Source organism: Corvus kubaryi, unplaced genomic scaffold, assembly GCF_017639235.1.
Source record: "Corvus kubaryi isolate FWS band 111438036 unplaced genomic scaffold, C.kubaryi_AGA036_p1.0 split3-73, whole genome shotgun sequence".
Taxonomy (NCBI): domain Eukaryota; kingdom Metazoa; phylum Chordata; class Aves; order Passeriformes; family Corvidae; genus Corvus; species Corvus kubaryi.
The window spans coordinates 26038770-26057744 of record NW_024582091.1 but is presented as its reverse complement, the minus strand read 5'-3'; the positions used below and the strand labels follow the sequence as shown (position 1 = coordinate 26057744).

Genomic DNA, 18975 nt, shown 5'->3' with positions numbered 1-18975 from the left:
TAGAAGAATCCTGGTAGGTCTGAGCAGAATTCAGCTTCTTTATTCTTGTGGAGAATGGGACCTCTATATCACTTGTAAATATTAACGTGAAGTTAGAATATAGCATTATTCCAGATCATTCCCTTGTATGAGATACAATAAGAGAAAGACTCAAGGAAAGAACCTGACAGTACTGTGGAAGTAAAGAATGCGTTATGCATTTGCAGTGAAGAGGAATAGTTTGGAGACAAGATGAGCTATGAACCTGCAAAAGAAGTTGAAAGTCCTCTTGTGCTCAGTAACTATCTTTTCTGTGGGTTTAGAGATAACTTGCCTTGCCTTGGAGAAGATATGCTGTCAGGGCAACTAACCTGAACCCTCCCAAGAGCTATTAACGATTGGTGGATCATCAGCACAGTGAAGAGAGAGGAAGAAAGGAGCTACATTTTACTGCTCTTCAGTGTCCTAACTGGGTTTTAACAAAGCCTGTAGAAGATACAAGCTACTCTGTTACAGACAGGGAGAAGAGCTGTTGGTGTGGAGGCTATTTTATTTCTCATGTACAAGTTAGCCACTACATATGTGTGTACTTAAACAATTCCAGAAGCTAAACCATGTTTAACAGAAGAAAATACTTTGACTATACCAGAGTCTGCATTAAATTGAATCCCTTTCTCCAAGCTGTAGAGGTATAGAATTACAAGTGTAGGATTCCATATAAGTAGGATTGCAACTGGCAGTATTCTCTTCAGCAGCAAAGAATCTGTGGCTGACACTGTTGCCTTTTCTAAAGTGATGCTTTGATTTACGTGTTGACTTTGTCCCAAATTTTAGAAGCCAGCATTATCTGACACTTAATTCCCTTAATGTAACATCTTGTTAAATGGTATTTTTTAAAAATGAAATATTCATAAAAAGCTAATAAAGCAAAGGTATCTACTTTAGCTTTTTGGTTTTGCTTTTGATAAAGAGTCACTATGGTGAATGTCAGAATTAACAAAGAACATTGTAAGAATTGCAAATGGAGCCAGGGAGAGTAAAATGACATCTTATCTAGTTAAAACTGCTTTATGTAGCCCATAGAAATACACCAAACTACCTTCATCATATTTGAGGCTGCAAAAGTAATGCTATGGATAAAATCACTGCTTTATATTAAGGAAGATTGACAGAATGGAGAAACACAAAATTCCATTACATTTCTCTCAAGAAATCATTTAAACATATTTTGATCCATGGAGCTAATATTCCCTATTATTTCTAACTGAAAACTAGGAAGCTACTTGTATGTGCAGGAATGGTTACAAACATTTCATAGGAAAGTGATGTCCAGTGTTCTTAATTACACAGATTTCTCACTTGTTTTACCTTTTCCCATGAGAATTTTCAAAAACCAGTAAGAGTGACTAATTTTACAATCATTTTCCAGGCAGGAAGGAATAAATTTTCCAATACAGAAGTTTAAAACTTTGGGTAGTATGTTTAACAATGTGTGGCATCATGTGAAGAGAATTTATGTAGAATTCAGACTGAAAATGAGCTGTCTGTATCCAGATCTTCTTAAGTGTGACTATAAATAGAAAACCAAAAAAAGAGAGTTCTTAAAAGGTGTAATATAACTATGACAACTGTAAGGCTTAATTACTTTGTGAATTAATCTTTGAAGAAGAATTGCTTCAGAATGGGCAGTTTTCACCACTGTGAAGCAGATATTCAATTCATGTGTTTGTACCATCAGCTACAACAGATTCAGAGTTTTGCAGAAGAAATATGTAAATAGAATAACAAATGAGTAAGAATGTAATTAATATGACAACCAGCTAGTTTTATTTCAGGATTATACACAGAAAGAGAAATCAGATAAAATAAATATAAACTGATTTGAACAAAATTAGTCCATTGTGTCAGCAATGTAACCAGCAGAAAACATCCGATTTCCTAAATGGGAAAGGAAGAATGAAATATAACAGTTTATAAATGAAGTACTGCCTATGTCTATAATTAGATGGAATCTCAATAAAACCACTTAAATTCTATTAGACACTTTACAGATTATGATTTGAAATTATTTGCTTACATAAGATGATGGAAACGGTGCAGTGTAGAAAGGAATGAAATACCTAATTTGGATTTGTCCACAAAACAGAGGCTGACCAAAAGAAAACAGTGTTACCAAAGAAACTAGAATTGAGTTTTCCCTGTGACAAGTAATGCTAGCAATATGTCATAGAGAGTGCATGCTAATTTTCTAAATGGTAGATGTTTATAGAAATGCCATTCCTGGAATAGAAACCTCCAAGTATAGAGCCTGAAGTGTACTACTGTTCAAGTGTAACCACTCTGCTGTGTTTAACACAAGTCAAAATAATTCCAAAACAAAGCTAAATAGCTTGCAAACTGCATGGTCATGCTCTTTCTTAATTAAATTACCTGGCATATATCCTTAACACGTGTAAAGCAGAAAGGGCAAGTGGGTAACTAGAATAAAAAAATACTGACTCCAGTGTTGGAATTGCTGTTGCTCCCAGTGATGTGCTCCCCCTTAATCAGAGGTTGCTTTCCCAGGAAAGTCGAGTGGAGTGTTTATGAGCGTACCTTGGTTGCTTGAGTGCAAATCCAGATCCTGTCTTTCCCAGTTTTACTGCCATTTGAACGAGATGGTTGGGCATTGGGCTGGAGTGGCTGAGCCATGATCAAACTGTCCTCCTGCCTGGCTCTCCCCTGGGTGCAGCAACCCTTGGCAGAGGGACAGCAAGGAACATTGGGGCACCTTTAGCAGCAGCTCCCTTTCAGCTGTGCGTGGCTGTCCTTAGGTGAAAGCTGTGTTACTAAACTGTTGAAACCCAGCAATATTTATTTTGTCACAGGTGATGACAGGAATCTTATCTGCCTGATTTAAATGGTCAAAAATGAAGAACTGTTCTATTAAGTTTCAAAAAAATATTTTAAGTATGGCCCTTAAGTCTATAACACTATTTTTTTATTCTCATGCTGATGTGACTTTCTTCATCTAAGCTGTCATATGAAATATGCAGTAGTGAGCAGCCAATGTATTTTTCTTCTTGACTCTGGTGAACAAATGCCAGACTTGTCTTAATCAAAGGCAAATGTGCATAGGTTTAATGAGATAGAAGTGAATTCCTCAGAGAATCAGCTTTAAACAATTGTGAGAATGATTTGATGTCTGCTGTTTGGTGACTGCACGTTGATGCTTTGCATTGTCATCAGTGGTGATATATAAAACCTGGGGTCTTCCTGATCTCCATACTTTTCCTTATTCCTGTTGCCTCTGTGCTGTTGATACATTCAAACTAGACATCCAGCACAGCATCTGCTGCCTCTGAAAACAAATTCTGGAAATAACCATGTGGGTTGAGACTCTCAGCATAGTTTAAACTGCCCTTTGGAGGGAAGGAGATTTATTCTTGACACCATAAGTCAAATAAGGCTGTACATGTTGTATATTTAAAGCTGCTTCTAAATCTGTATCTCTGCAACATAGCAAAAATACTCTTGAGTCACATTCAGTTCCTTTCTTCTCAAAAAATAAATGTGGAAGTGCATCACAGCTTTTTGGTTTAGAGTGGAAAGAATGCTGAATGGCTTTTCTCTCATGAAAAAGAAACCAACCAATCCAGGATGGAATACAGAGGTTAAAGTGGTTACTGAACACTTTTTTTTTTTCAGAAATAGTAAATATCTAGAAATTTCTTTCCACTGAATCCATCCTGTTGAGTGTACACTGCACAACAAAAACATACTGTGTTTTCTGACTTAAGCAACTGACAAATGAGGTAGTTGAGAAGACAAGCAGTAAAAATAGTTTGTGTGAAGCCTGTGGAATAGTACAAATCTTTTGCTAATTACAGAGCAGTTTTGTGAGTCTATTCTACACTAAAATGATTTTAAATGTTTATATTCAGTTTTGATGAGTATCCTGTAATTTCCTCTTTTCTCTTTTTGATGGACAGACAAGGAAATCAGAATCATATTTAATTTAACATAAAATTAGTCTCCAACAAGAAGTTTTGTGCCTGCTATACACTGCAATAACTGACAATGCTAGAAGTACTCTTAGGCTGGGGATTTATTCTCTAACATATATGTGGCAATGTGCACTTCAACTATTTTTTGCATGCCAGATGCACCACCTTTCAAATAGACTGGTGTGGATTATTTGCACGGATGCAATATAAATTAGACTGAGCAACTAGTCTAGCTTGTTGCTTTTCCTTTTTAAAATTTAGTATCTATTTTGACTTTTTGTTCAAGTCAGATCAGTTTGCCAGACAAAGTTCACAGGTGGTGTACAAAAGAAGTACCACCACAGCTGAGGGCAGAGTGCACTGTGTCTCAAGGGCGTGAATAAACAGTGGCAAAAGAGAAGGGAGACAATATCTTACAGTGACAGGGCCACAGAGATGTTGTGTCATGAGACTACAACCAGAGGAACAGTGATCTGAGATCTGGTTCATTGTCTTTCTGGAACAGTATTTCTTATATTCCGGTACTGACATGATATTACCAGTTCTTTTCTTACTGGTGAGATCTTAAAACTTGTGCAGAGGAAATAGAAAATGCAAAGATCTTTTTTTTACTGTGAGCTGCAAACTGAAAAAAAATAACTGTAGAGAAATTTCACAAATATTTTAAGAGGGACTGGAACATTTTCATGTTGTATCTTGCTCAAGCTTTTGTGAAGACAATTTTAGGTTCATTTGACTTCTGGCATTCATTAAGCATCTCTATACTGGAGCAGTAACCTGTAAAGTCTTCTTGACTTCTATATTTGACACTCTTGGCAAGAGTGACAAAATGTACTTGCCAAATAATTATCTCCCATGGCAAGTCACTGAAGAGATGGAAAAACACTGAGAGAAATTATCATACCTTTTAGGACAGTCATCATGTTCACAGAACTCCTTTTGAATTGCAAAAAGTGTGTTTTTTAAAAATAAAAACGTATCTGTAAAAGAGGTTATTGAAAATGACTGTCTGCAACAATTTATGTTACATAATCTGATGTGTGTATGTGAAGATGACTGGCATATAAAATACCATTGCCAAAATCTGCCCTTTTTGAGATCAGTCCAGGAAAATAAATCACAGAATTTGCTTTCTTTTTGGTGACTTTCAATAGTATTTTTTGCTCCTGCAATGATATTTACTTACCATTTTGGTGCATGAGCAACAGTATTTCTTTATTCAGGGAACTTTTAACTTTTCAAATTGAGTTTGCAGAGGTTAATATAGGGATTATAGTATATGTTTGTCTGCAGCAGAGAGATTTAAGCTCAGTAATAAAGGACTTTCTTATCAGTTTGGTGTTCTTAAATTAAGAATTAGGGAAAAAAGTTAATGATTTACAGTAGGGAGCAAGGACAGCCTAGACTTTAACCTGTGCCTCAGGGTCAGTGAAGTGTATGACCTGTGTATGTTGTGCTGTGACCTCCTGGCCCAGCAGAGCTTCCTGGGGGCTTCTCCAGGCTCCTGCAAAGGCCAGAGGCTGCTCAGCCATCGTGTGACCACAGGCCAAGGTCCCAGGGCTCTGAGACTGGGGAAGGGCATCGGCATAGCCACAGCATGGGCTCTGAGATACAACTCAGGGATCCCAGGTGGCAGTAGAGGAGGCAGCAGCTCTGTGCTCCTCCTCACTCAACACTCTCTGCCACCCCAGTCTCTGTTCCAGCAAGCCTCTGTCTGTCCTGAGGCTGGACCTGTGTCTTTGTCCCTTTTCAACCTCCAGCTGTTCTGGAAACCAAAATTCCATGCTCCTGTAATATTCTCCCATCTCCTCCCATCCCTACATACTTATCTTCCTACATCCCTAAATATCGACCTCCCTACACACATTTCATGCTTTGTGTTGTCCCTAATGGTCCAATTAATTCCTCTTTGGTAACTATACAGGTTAAGGAATTTCCTGACATTTACACCACTGGTCTTTCTGGAAGAAAAGCTCTTCCTACCCACAGGAGATTGCCAGCAGCTCATAAGGTTGGGTTTTTCAATCTAGGATCAGTGGGAATGCTGTTACAACACTGCTGTAGTCAGTAGTGGATTTTGCCTTCACAGCAGAACAGGGCTTTCAGGATAGTTTTTGTGTGTTTTGTATATACAAAAATATGCATATACAGAGTATATACAGAGAGAGGCTTAGCCAGCCCAGTGTGGAGTTTTACTGGAGAGAGCAGTAAATAGTTTTTGCAGGCAGGGAAGCAGCTTGTTAATGTGGTGCAGAATGCATCCACATGCTTTTCTAACTTCACATCAGGCCTTATTCCCTGCTATTCCCACTTCCCCTGCCTGCTTCTTGGCTCTTTTATTGAGCAGGTAGAGGTTAAAAACTGCATTGCAATCCCTTCTGCACAATTCTGAATAACACGGTCATTTTGCTCTAAATACACATTTTCCCATTCTTAAATGAAGCCATATTCAGCATAAATTATGTCTGTTAATGTATATCTGGTATTCTGTCTGACATTTTATGTTTGCGTAGCATTGGTAGTGCAAATTAGTTAAGAAAAATAATGGTGCTACAGAGTGGATTTCTTTATTGAAACGGAGTAAGATTTTCATAACATTGAAAATGGAAGAAGGTTTTTACAAGAATAAACTATATCTAATTTTAAGTTAAGCCCTTGAAAGATGGGTGAAATATGGCATGACAGATATTTCTTTAAAATGAATCCTTTATTGCATTTTACAGGTGGAAAAAAAGAAAGGACATAAAGAAAAGGAAAGGGTAACAGACTGTAGTTTGTATGGTTGTAGACAGTAAGAGGAGGAGGATAACTGAGAATCCTGTACAATGAAATGATAAAAGGAAAGGAAGATTTATTCAAGGTTGTACCAGGGTGTTTTATAAGCTAATAATAGTCTTACATTTGAAAAGGGGACATAGAGATTAGATTTAATGAGAAACTTTCCAACAGAAAGATTTGACAGTGGAGTAGTCTGTCAAAATGGTCATTGAAGTATGATCACAAGAAATGTTCAGGAAGAGAGAAGATAAAACTCTCAAGTGAGTAGTAAGAGCAGAGATTAACTAGACCTGCTTATAGCCCTGGTGATACTGTTGGGCTTTGAATTTGTAAAAATAAATATAGTGCATTGTTTTATGCTATCTTCTCAGTCTCTATCCTTAAAAGTTATCTCCCTTCAAGCCTCTCCAACAAAAAAAAAAAGGCATAAATATATTTTTCCTACTAACTCTTACTGGGATGAAGATAAATGATGATCCTGATATTTCTTGTATTGCAAGAACTAATTAGGAAACTCAAGAAGTGTGTATGTGAATTTGAAATTATTTCGTTCTCCCTCTCTCTGGGAAATACCAAGTGGATTCTCTGACACTGCTATTTTCTAATGCATAAGGACAGATACTGCAAATACTGGGGATCCTAGTTCCAAATATGCCACTTTTTACTAGCGAGTCGAAGATGTAAGTGCACAGCTTCTAGGGGTTTAATTTTCTATTATCTCTTTCTAGCATTCTGCATACTGCAACAATAGCCCAGGTTGTTGAATTTACTTGTGCTCTGCTATTTCTAAAATGAATTTGTGCCTTTTGTTGGGAACAGTTAGAATGAAACTAAAGAGGAACTAAAAAACACTATTGACCATATTTGTCTGCATCAATAAGGTCCCAAGGGTTGCATTTCAAAATAACCTTTGCTTTTTTGTGGTCCAAGATAGCCCAAATGCCTTTCAGAGCTGTTTCAGCCTTCCTTTGATCCATGACTAGCTACCTAATCCTCAAGAAGCTGTTCTCTTGAGAGAGAATTGATAGACTTAAGGGTTGCTGTGGTTATGTTCAGTTTCTCCTGACCGTATCCCTCGGTATCATTGGGAAAGAGGAGCACAGCACCTGTGTGAGGAGTGCCTTGCAGTGTCCTCCAAAGGGAAGTGGAGACAGATTTTGAGCTGCTGTGGTGGGTTTAGAAATTCAACTCACTCTTCAGACTGCTGTGGAAAAGTCAATAGAACTGTTAGTCAAGAGAAACGGGGATAGAAGGCACTGCAACAGAACAACAGCAATGTCAAATGCCATTGGAAGGACAGGACAGGCTACTGGGTTTACATTTACCAAGGAAAGAAATAGGAATCAAGATAAAAGGCAGAGGAGAATGAGGATGGTGAATGGAGGTGTGTTTTACAAGAGAACTCTTTTATTGGAAAGGTTAATTGGATATTAAGATAATGTATCCAGTAAATTCTATTTCAATACTTTGCTTATAAATAGTTCAAAAATTATTTAGAAATTCCAGTGGTAGATGATTTAAGTATCCAGTAAATTCTATTTCAATACTTTGCTTATAAATAGTTCAAAAATTATTTAGAAATTCCAGTGGTAGATGATTTAAAAGTCCTATGGCTATGTACTGTTGAGATCTGTATTACAAGAATTCAAGGCTAGATTTGATAGATTTTGGAAGGGAGTGTCAAGAGGCTACATTTGTTACAGGAATTGGAATTGCTCTGACTTTTCCCAAAAGACAATTCAAGGCAATTAATTTTTAGACATTATTTCCTATAACTTCAGCAGAGATAGACTCTGATCATGTAAAAAAAAAAAAATCTGCCTTTTGTTTCATACTGTCAAGGCCTGCTGCATCCTGCAGTAAGAATATATGTATAGAATCTCACTGAACGCTTCTTCAAATTATTGCAATTGATTAGCCTTCAGGAAATAAAAAAGGGAGGAGAACAAAAGCTATTTTGTTTTTTCTGAACAGGTGTTGTATTGATTATATGCATAATTTAAACATTTAGTTGAGAAAAAGTCTCCTTATGGTTAAATTATCAGAAATTGCCTAGAATTTGCAGACAGTGACACTAGAGTTCATTGCAAGTCTTTTGAAATTCTGAATACATGTGCGATTTTTATACTAAGATTTACTTGCATCTCAAGCAAGTTTTAAAAGCTGTTAAAATGCCAATATTCAGGCTATGCATAAAACATTTTTTTACTAGGTTTGCTTTATTATACAATCTTTAATGGATAACTGCACACCCTGTTTAAGCCAAAACCCAACCCAGTTCAGAGCTCTGTTTTGGCACAAAACATTTCACATTGTTCAGATTCTATCTTCTACATGTGTCTACACGTATTCTCTCTTCGTCTTTTGGCTGCAATAAAGAGAGATGGAAAACAGATGGAATACAGTTATAGAGATACAGTTAGATGGAATGAGGGGCGTAATGTGTTTGGTTTGTTTTATTTGATGCACGTATCTCTATCCCTAAAAACCTGAAGTTGCAACATTTTGGTTTTTCTAACTATTCAAGTAATTTCAGGCCTTGTTTTAAGGGGATATGCCACAGAGAATTTGAAGGTGGAAGGTTGCTTCAAACTAAGTGCAGGTCAGAATTCAATTTTAAATGGTCTTCTCTGTATGACTAAACACATGACTAAGAGCAGCACTTGTTTCTTAATAATAGATTACTCTGGATCTTTTTCTCATCTTTGATCTTTTGCAGAGCTCAGCTAATACTGAAGCAGCACTACACAACAAAACACTAGACATGTTAATGATATCTCCATTTACTGATCTACCCAAACAGTTATGCTGAATATTGTTCTCATGTGTAGAGGGCTTTTCCTCAGTAAATTCTTTTCTTTCCCTTTACAGATTTCAAGCATGTGTTTATTTTGCATCTGTCTTTCAAGCTATGTCATGTGGTATCCATTACTTAGCATCTGTGTTCATGGCTGTTACTCCTAACTTTGTATGTGGGTTCCCTGGAAATGTGAGTAGTGTTCTTTTCCACAACTCCTCTGCATCAAGTATAGAGGACATCTGGACACTATGGCCATCAACAGAAAATTACATTGTAGTCCAGCTGGAAAATGGAGAAATTTGGGAACTTGATCAATGCAGCAGATCCAAACGAGAAGTTAGTTTGGATCTGGCATACGAATACAAAGGCAACAAGTCTGTATTTCCTTGTTCTGATGGATTTCTCTATGATGATACAAAGTGGAAGAGCACTGTTGTTACGCAGTGGGATCTGGTCTGTGACCGAGAATGGCTCGCAAAATTAATCCAGCCTACGTTCATGCTTGGAGTCTTGATTGGAGCAGTGATTTTTGGAGACATTGCTGACAGGTAAAGTTCCATCCTTTGATAACTGTAGCTTTAGACTACAGTAACTCCATGTGTATCTACCTGTTTTTGTTGTTTTCATTCACTGTGTATTCATAACTACAAATGCAATATTCAGGAGGTTTGGATATTGCTTTATTCACAGATCTATTTAACTTGATTTCTTTTTCCAATAGCAAGTACCAATTTTAAAATGTATGCTCAAGTCATTTACTTTTAAAACTTTTCATACTTTATGTCATCCATTGTTCTAGGCCTTGATCCCTGAAAATGCCCTATGCAGCCAGTATTTGCCTTTAGATTTTGATTTATTTGTTTGTTTGTTTACTTATCTTAACAGGAAGAGCAATAGCTCATTGTAATAACAATGGTAAAACCTGAGGGGAGAATTTCACCTCATTTTTCATGAAGAGACATTGTTTGTAGAAATGCAGATTTTTATTTTGTAATACGACAGACAGCTGAAGGGCTACTAGAAGGTTAAATATCATGTATTTAAAATCACCTTTCCTAACCTCTGTCGTGAATACAGCTCCGTGGGGCTGATGCAAAGTCTTCAAGGGTTTAATCAAGCCCCACCTTCTCAAAATAAACATCCATACACTATTTTTCCTTGCTGTCCAATTGTATGTTTTCCCTGAAATATTAGCTTAAACTTCAGTCTCTTGAAAGCTAGTGCAGATAAGAGGCAAAATGGGTGTGGGTGAGCTGTGCTGTAGCTTCACTTATTTACCAGCATGTACAAAGTTCTGTTTGAGCATGAGGAGCATCAGTCCTGGAGCAGCTCGACCCGAGCAGTCCCTTGCTCATGGTTCCAAGGCCCATTCCCGTCTAATGCTTCCTCCCTGGGTGGTATCTCAGATCATGCACTGAAATCCAACATCAGAGCTGGACCCAGAAACAACATTGAGACTCAGGGTGTACATCTGCATCCTCCTGCCTCAGGTGGTTTTCTCTCTTAACACAGACATATTCCTGCCTCAGAAGAACACCCAGCCATGCCCATCTGTCCATATGAGAATCAAATATCTAAGCTACATCATACTCGGTTTTGTCTTGGGCACTTTCTGTACCTGTGCTTTGCTTTGAAGGCTGGTTTAGAGTTCTTTATGTCTTTCTATAAAGGAGCTTGTTGACTGAGAGTTCTGTTGCGTGGAGGGTGATGTTTCATCCCACATCTAACAGTGTAAGCAGAACAAGGAGATCAGGCATGTTGTTTTCTGATTTTCCTTCATTAGCACAACACTACAGTGTGACAGCCACAACATGGGAATGCAACAGTAATGATGAGCATTTTTATTTTTTAATTTGGCTTTTAGAACACATGGAATCAATCTGGCTCCCAATCCCAGGCTTTGTAAAACCGTACTTAGTACAAAACCAGAATATAATGCCAACATCTGTTTTAAGTCCCTCTAAATAATTCATAACTTTATTAAATAATACTTGGACATGACTTATAAGGTTAGGATTGTATTGTTCTCATTTCCATTAATTCAAGCCACGGGCAGCCAGTTAAGATAATACACACATTCTGAGTTGCAGATTCACAGCTGCAGACTTTACAGCTGAAAGTTATTATTTTCTGAGACATCCTGGCTCATGGGAAATAAGTTTGTGTGTTCCTCCCACTATCAATTAAGGGATTTCCCAACAGAAGAGCTCTGATAGCTAAGACTTACTGGTATCTTTTCTGGCAGGGGTCAAAGACCAAATCATGACTCCAGGTCAAGGCTGGAGAAAAATAAGAGAAATTTTACTGGAGTACCAAATACTCACAGAAAAAAAAAAAAACCACTCTGAAAGTCCTCAAACTCTCTGTCTTAAAGTAATATCCCCATTTGTGAAAAGCTGTTTGCAATGGAGGAGATAATAGGAGATAATAAGAGACAAGTGAATTATTATCAGCGAAGAAAAATAATTCCACGCAGTTTGTGTTACAGAGCATTTGTAGATAGAATGTAGTGAATTCCCAATAGAGTCTTGTATATCTACTGCTGAAGCTAGTATTTGACATGGTTTTTTTTGCTGTTAGTATACTATCTTCCTGGATTTCTGTGTTTTTATATGCATGCATGTGTGCTGTCAGAAAGCAGAAAATTACGGGGAACTATGTGATTGTCATTTTTTAGATAATTCAATTTTAAAGAACTGGACAAAGATATGTTACAGAAACCTTCCATTACTATCCAAATTGGTTGTTGCTTTGGCAAAAGATAGCATGTGTTATCACAGCTAACTTGTTAGAAATTATCAACATGATGCTACTTAATACAAAATATCTGAAAAACTGATTTATGTCCTCATAAATAAGAGTAAATTTACCAATCAGTTATGTAGAAGTTAAAACTGGAGGTGAACATATGTAATGCTCACTGCACGTTGCTTCCAGCCAAGAATTGTGAAATGGAAGTTCCATCCATCCTTTTTCTTGGAAGTTGGAATTACTGACAAATTAATACAGGTAACTGAACCAGAGTTTCTGTGGTGAGTTGTTAAACTTCCAGCTAGGCTCTCTGGAGTTGCAGGTGTATTTTAATAGAATGTTTGCAGTTATTCATGATTTCATTACTGCTGTAATTTGCAGACTGGGAAGACAGCGTGTTATATGGTTCACAAGTGCGGGTCAGTTTGTATTTGGCATCGCAGTGGCCTTCACATTTGACTACTACGGTTTCGTGATTGTGCGCTTTCTCCTTGCTATGGTAAGAAAGGATGTTCACCCCGGCTCTTTTTACATGTCATTTCTTACCCCTTCTCAGGAAAACCTCCCTTTTGTTATTATTTCCTCCCCTACTTCATTATTCTAAAGCCCCGTTTGTTGCACTTATTTCAGCAGAGCAGGGAGAGTCTGAATGTTCTTGGACCACAGCAGTTTTCCTCTTTGAATTAATAGAAAGCATCTGTATGAAGCAGTGTTTGGTACTTCCTCCATCCCAACCTCTGCTGGACTGGTAATTAAATACCAAGTGTGAGCAGCAAACTCTGGATTCTGCATTGCAGCTGCTGTTGCATTTCTCCTTATTCTTAGAAATTGAATATATTTTTTTCTTAAACTAGCAAATCTGTAATAAGTATTATTTTTATCTCTACAGTTTTGATGGAGGAGAGATGCACATTTTCTCTTCCACGCATCTCTTTGGTCTTTTAAGCTGTATCTGGAATACTAAATACATAGGTAGATGTGTTTAACACCTAGATGTTTTATACTGTACTTAAGGGTATTTCAGTATATGTGTTTATGTGGACATATATATCCAATATCTGACACATATTCAATATTTATACACAGTAACCAAATTTAAATAACTATTTTACAGCCAAAAGTACATTATTTGTAGCTTTATATGCTTTATAATGCATAAAGAAATTAAATGACATCACAAAAAAAAAATCTAACTTATTTAACATGTGTTAGATATTTGAAAATAGTCCCATAATTTATTTTATTCCTGCTGACAATGCAGTAGTCAAGACAGAATCTTGCACCTGGAGCTCCCTTTGCCTGATTAGAGCCCAGAAGAATTTCCTAGTGGGAAAAACTGCATCATGTCAGCCTTGAAGAGTGAGATCTACAGAAGTCCCTCTGCTGACTCCCTTGGCTATTGATGCCAGGGCCTGCGGTAGTTTAGAAAAGCAAAAAGCTCTGACCAGACCAATGCTGTAGGTTTTATCTGGCCACTGGGACTGATTTTCAAGATGCAGTCCTAAACTCAAGCCCCGTACCACTGAGGTCAGTGCAGCTTTCCTATCAGTGGGTTCAGAATCAGAGATTATTAACCGGAATATTGTTAACCAGAAAATCGATTAATCAAAACAATATACTGAAATATTTTCTAGTCTGTGTTTTCTAGCTGTGTTTTGAAATGTTTTGAGATATCAGGAACTTGATGTTGAGATATTTGAGAAATTGAAATATATATATCTTCAATAATATATATATTCAATGAAGAAATACTATTATGCAGAACATGCCAGTAATTGCATTCACTTGATACCATATGAGAACCTGTAATTACATATATGAGATTCTCTTCCAACATTGTAAAAATTTTGATTTAATGAGATATTTTACAAGGGTGTGGAAGGTAATTCCTCATAAATGCGCAGTTCTCTGGCATGCAGGTTATTAATAGCCTGCTTAAAAGCCGAGGTCAAGATTTTCAAAATCTTCAAAATTGCCACTTCAAAAGTGGCAATTACTTCAGGGGACTTCACTTTTCCAAGCATTCAGTTTGTGATGTCATTAAGGGACCTGATTTTTTGGAGGGGAAGGGCTAATGACATCAGCAAATTAAGTTTCTTTGCAGGTGTCTCTTGCTGGCTGTCCCCCACTACAGAGAAGCATTCGAAGTCACATTTTTAAATAGTGTCCAGGCAGTCTGAAGGTTTGAGTGAACTTTTTCTCCAGCTGATTCATTTTCATGGTTTTTCTTTTTCTGTCAGTGTGAGACAGGCCAGCGCGGTGGCAATTAAGCGTACACAGATACGGAACACTGTTAGCTGTTTGTTTTTACTGCTGGTGCACAAGGAGAGTAGAAACAAACCTCACTCTGTTTTTTTTTCTTTTCTCTCTCCCACCCTCCCAGGTTTCAAGTGGCTATCTGGTTGTGGCTTTTGTTTATGTGACTGAATTTGTTGGCATTAAAGCACGAACCTGGGCTTCTATGCATGTCCATGCTTTTTTTGCTATGGGAATTATGATTGTGGCACTCGTGGGATTTTTTGTTCGGACCTGGTGGGTCTATCAGATATTTCTCACCATAGCAACTCTTCCCTTTGTCTTGTGCTGCTGGATGCTCCCAGAAACACCTTTTTGGCTCCTATCCGAGGAAAGATACGAAGATGCACAAAAAGTGATCGATACAATGGCAAGATGGAATAAAGTAAGCACTTCCTGCAAAGTTTCTGAACTGTGCTCAGTCCAACAAGATGATCTAGCCAGAACAGGTGACAACGACACGTCCTCAACAAAGAAGCACACCATCTTAGACCTGTTTTGTAACTGGCAAATTGCAAGAAGGACCATCACAGTCTGGCTGATCTGGTTCACTGGGAGCTTGGGTTACTACGTCTTCTCCCTCAGTTCTGTCAGTCTAGGAGGCAATGAATATTTAAACCTCTTTCTCATAGGTAAATATTTTTGTACCTTATTCTGCTAATGACAGAACTGGAACATAACATTTAAAAATGTCTATAAATTTGACTGCCAATTTTCTACTTTGTTAATTCAATTATGAACCTTGTTCAAAAGGTTTCTTGCTAACTCTCCATAAAGTTGACTAACACAGGAGGAGCATCGTTCGCTCCAAATCTCACTGTTTCTGAGAAAAAAAAAATAGGATTTTTTGGTGTACAGAATTCTTCACTGTCTGTCTTTCTGATAGTAAAACCATATTCTGCTTGTCTTCTCTTTGCCCTGCAAGCTTATAGCAGATCCACACAAACACCAGGAGTGGCAGACAAGCAACAAAAAATTCACACAGCTCTGTTAAAGCAACAAACTAGGAAAATGGGAAAAAATATTCCTTTTATCACTTACAGTCATGATATATTGAGTTTGTCTCTGTAGAAAACAGAGTCATAATTGCCAGAAGGAAGAGTTGTTTTAGTTTTCGCAAAAGTGTATTTTTAATTAAGTTGTAATAGTCTTTTAACATTCTGGCTGTAATCTTTCTCTGGCATGTAAGTTGGTTATAAAGGCAGCTCAGTGCATTCAAGGCCTGATCCCAAGTTTGTTAACATCAGTGGAAATATTCCACTGGCTTCAGAAGACTCTAGATCAGACACGCAGCTCTGAGCCAGTGAAGAATTAAATCATGCACTTTGCTTTGTGCAGATGAGTACTCTTAGTGAAGTGAATGTGACTGTGTACACAAGCTCTCAGAAGGACTGGGACTCTCATTATTCCAGTTTATTTTGTCATGTATTACAGTGTATTGCTAGACTGATGTGTTGAAGAGTGGGTGCTGGTATTGCACAGATAACTAAACTGCTATTGTGGAGTACACTGTATCCACCTCTTCTAAAAATATTTTATCAGACTAACAGACACTGAATAATTACAATCTGCTTTTTCCAACACAACCCCAAGAGGTTGTTAACCCCTGATATTATAGGTGTATTGACATGCTATATGTACTTAATAAAGGAATCCAGGCTCTTCAGGGCTGCATCTTATGTTCTTCCTTGATTTTACATTGGACATAGTAGCATTCTTCATGAGCAAATTGACTTAAAACATGTCCAAACTGGCTCTGCCTCAATACAATTTGTCTAGGGGCAAATCATGTTTACACAGTGCGAACAGGTCTAGCCAAATGCCAGATCCTTTAGAGCAGCAGCAGTTTTCTCTGGAAAGAAACATTAGGAAGGGATGATCTGTATTAAGAGTGGGATATTGTAAGCCCTCTTTTTTTATGGAGAAGGGAGAAAGCTGGAACTGTACTCTGTATCTGTGGCGCTTACTCAGAAAACTGGATGTGGACAGACTTCCTTGCCTTTTACTTTGGGATGAGTTTGAGCTGAAGCTGGGGGAGGCACCTGTGGCTTCCGTTCCCTGTCCAGGTAGAAGCTGGCAAATCCTCAGAAGTGTGTCGGTGTGACACTAGCGATATTCCCTGTGGGCACACTTGAGCTGTTAATGTGAAAATACCTGAAGGAGAGGAGCAGCAAATGTAGAGCTTTCAGACACAAGTGTCAGTGTCATAGAAACAGAAGTGTGGCCTTGCTCTTTTCTGTAATTTTCCACCCCAAAGAGAACTGGAGCTGCTCTGTGCTGTGAAACCTGTTTCCCTTGTCCTTCTCCACTCCCACTTCTGTATTCTAGGCTGTTCTCTGCCTTCTGTCACACTTTCTGTAACCAAATGAACTAGCCCAACACACTTGTTATCTTTAGATTTTACTTGTTTACTAGCCGTGATCAGACTTAATTCCTCGTAAAGAGGAAGTTACAGTTATAAGATGAATATATGCAATCATGACTTAAACTGAGATAATTTCATACTGACAGGTGCTGTGGAATTGCCTTGCTATATCATTGCTTGCCTTGCGATGGACAGACTGGGAAGGAGAAACACACTCATTCCGTTCCTTATTTTAAGTGCACTGATCTGTGTTTTAATTATGTTCATACCTCAGGTTAGTCACGTATGGTTGGAAGTGTTCCTATAGCAGAAATTGATTTTAAAGGCTCTTAAGTTGGTAGAGGCAGCTGCTCTTTCTAAATCATAGAATAGTTAAAGGCTGGTTTTAAGTTGCAGCTGCCAGCCTAAGATAGATTTCTGTATTTCAGTACAGGTTTCACTGTCATTGCTGGAGTCACACATAAAATGCTCCCCGGGCTTCAGTGAACCAGGACTTGTAAAAAGTGATATGGAAACTAATAACTTACTGAGCAATTTTTTAAAAAACAAGCAATGAGTATTGCTTATTGTTTAAAGAAGGGTCACAACTTTTAAAGAATGCAAATTATGTTTGGAAGGATGTTATTTTCTGGTGATATATTTATTTGTGCTCTCTTTCAATAGGATTTCAATATATTAATTATCTTAGCAAATATGGCTGGAAAATTTTCCATAGGTGTGGCATTTGGCCTTATATATCTCTACACAGCAGAACTGTACCCAACAGTTGTAAGGTAAGAGCTTTTGCCAGTTATGTATTTTTCATTAATTTGATGTTATTTCATTCCCTTTGTTATGTTTCTGCACCAGATCCAGCAGCTCTTGGCATCAGTGGTGGTGACCTGAAAGACTTGGGATGGGATGAATTCCTCAGCTGCCTCAGAGCTGTCTGGAGTTTGGCTGTACCATAGTTTTTTATTTATTTTGCATTCCATGTGCATTAATTAGTTCCATTGGGGAACAAGAAGAATACTCAATTCTTTCTTAAGCATTTTTTATGCCTTTCATATAAGTCCTGGTTATTCATCCTGTGATCTGTGCTGAATGAGAATTATATTTTTAATCTTAATTACAGAAGCAGCTGAACGTCAATATAAATTTGTATTGGCATAGCAACATCTTCCTAGTATAATTGCTTAAAGACACAAATCCTACTGATGTTTTAAGTGTCTATGCATTTCTAATTGTTTCCTTTAACTGCCAGAATTGTTATTTAATACTTTTCTGTCTAGATCACTTGCTGTTGGAAGTGGAAGCATGATGTGCCGTGTAGGAAGTGTGGTTGCTCCTTTCTGTGTATATCTGAGAAGTGTTTGGATTTTCATGCCACTTGTAGGTATTTATTCCAATGGTGAATGTTTTTTGAAAAGGTGTATGTGTCACTTGTTTTCTCTTTAGTAACTTAACAAGTATGTTTTTCACGTGACAAAGGAACCAAAAGCTGAACATTTATTTCAAAAAGAAAATTGAGTAAGCCATTCTTGTTTGAAATTTTAAGTCCCGAAGACTAGTAGCCTCATATTGTTAAAAATATGCAGCTAAAGCAAAAGGGAGACTTTGAATCACTGAAATATTCTGAAATGTTTTTGTGACAGAAGAAAGAAAAATATTTATGCTCTGAATCCTAGCATAAAATTGATAAAAATATTCTGCATCTACCATATAACATTCAGGAAGTGTCATAGTCCAGACTTTTTTTCAGGCTTAGTGGTTTTTGACCGTGCTCCTGATTTAGTTTCACTTTTCTTCAAATGCATAGTTGTTCTATTCCTGAACTCACCACAGGTGGCTGGATTTTCTTACATTATACCTTAGTATTTTCCATGGCTTCTCTGGGACGTTGAATCTTTGGAATAGCCTTCCAAAAGATCAAGAAGGTTTTGTGCTTATTATTTGGTCTTCACACCTGTCCCAAAGCTCCTGTTCCGTGTTTTTCATTTACCAGAACTGAACAAAACAATTCATGAGATAGAAAAAGAGAA

The 18975-nt window shown here is 37.5% G+C and overlaps 1 protein-coding gene across 5 annotated transcripts in view; it reads left to right on the top strand.

The window, feature by feature from the left end:
* Window positions 1–18975, top strand: part of SLC22A16 (solute carrier family 22 member 16) — a 35782-nt gene that overhangs the window by 8925 nt on the left and 7882 nt on the right. For all 5 annotated transcript variants that reach the window (XM_042016636.1, XM_042016635.1, XM_042016639.1 and 2 more), the window contains 6 exons: window positions 9615–10091; window positions 12676–12793; window positions 14678–15221; window positions 17101–17228; window positions 17618–17727; window positions 18226–18325. In XM_042016636.1, the coding sequence (XP_041872570.1) occupies window positions 9615–10091; window positions 12676–12793; window positions 14678–15221; window positions 17101–17228; window positions 17618–17727; window positions 18226–18325 (1477 nt within the window). The remainder of the gene's footprint in view (window positions 1–9614; window positions 10092–12675; window positions 12794–14677; window positions 15222–17100; window positions 17229–17617; window positions 17728–18225; window positions 18326–18975) is intronic.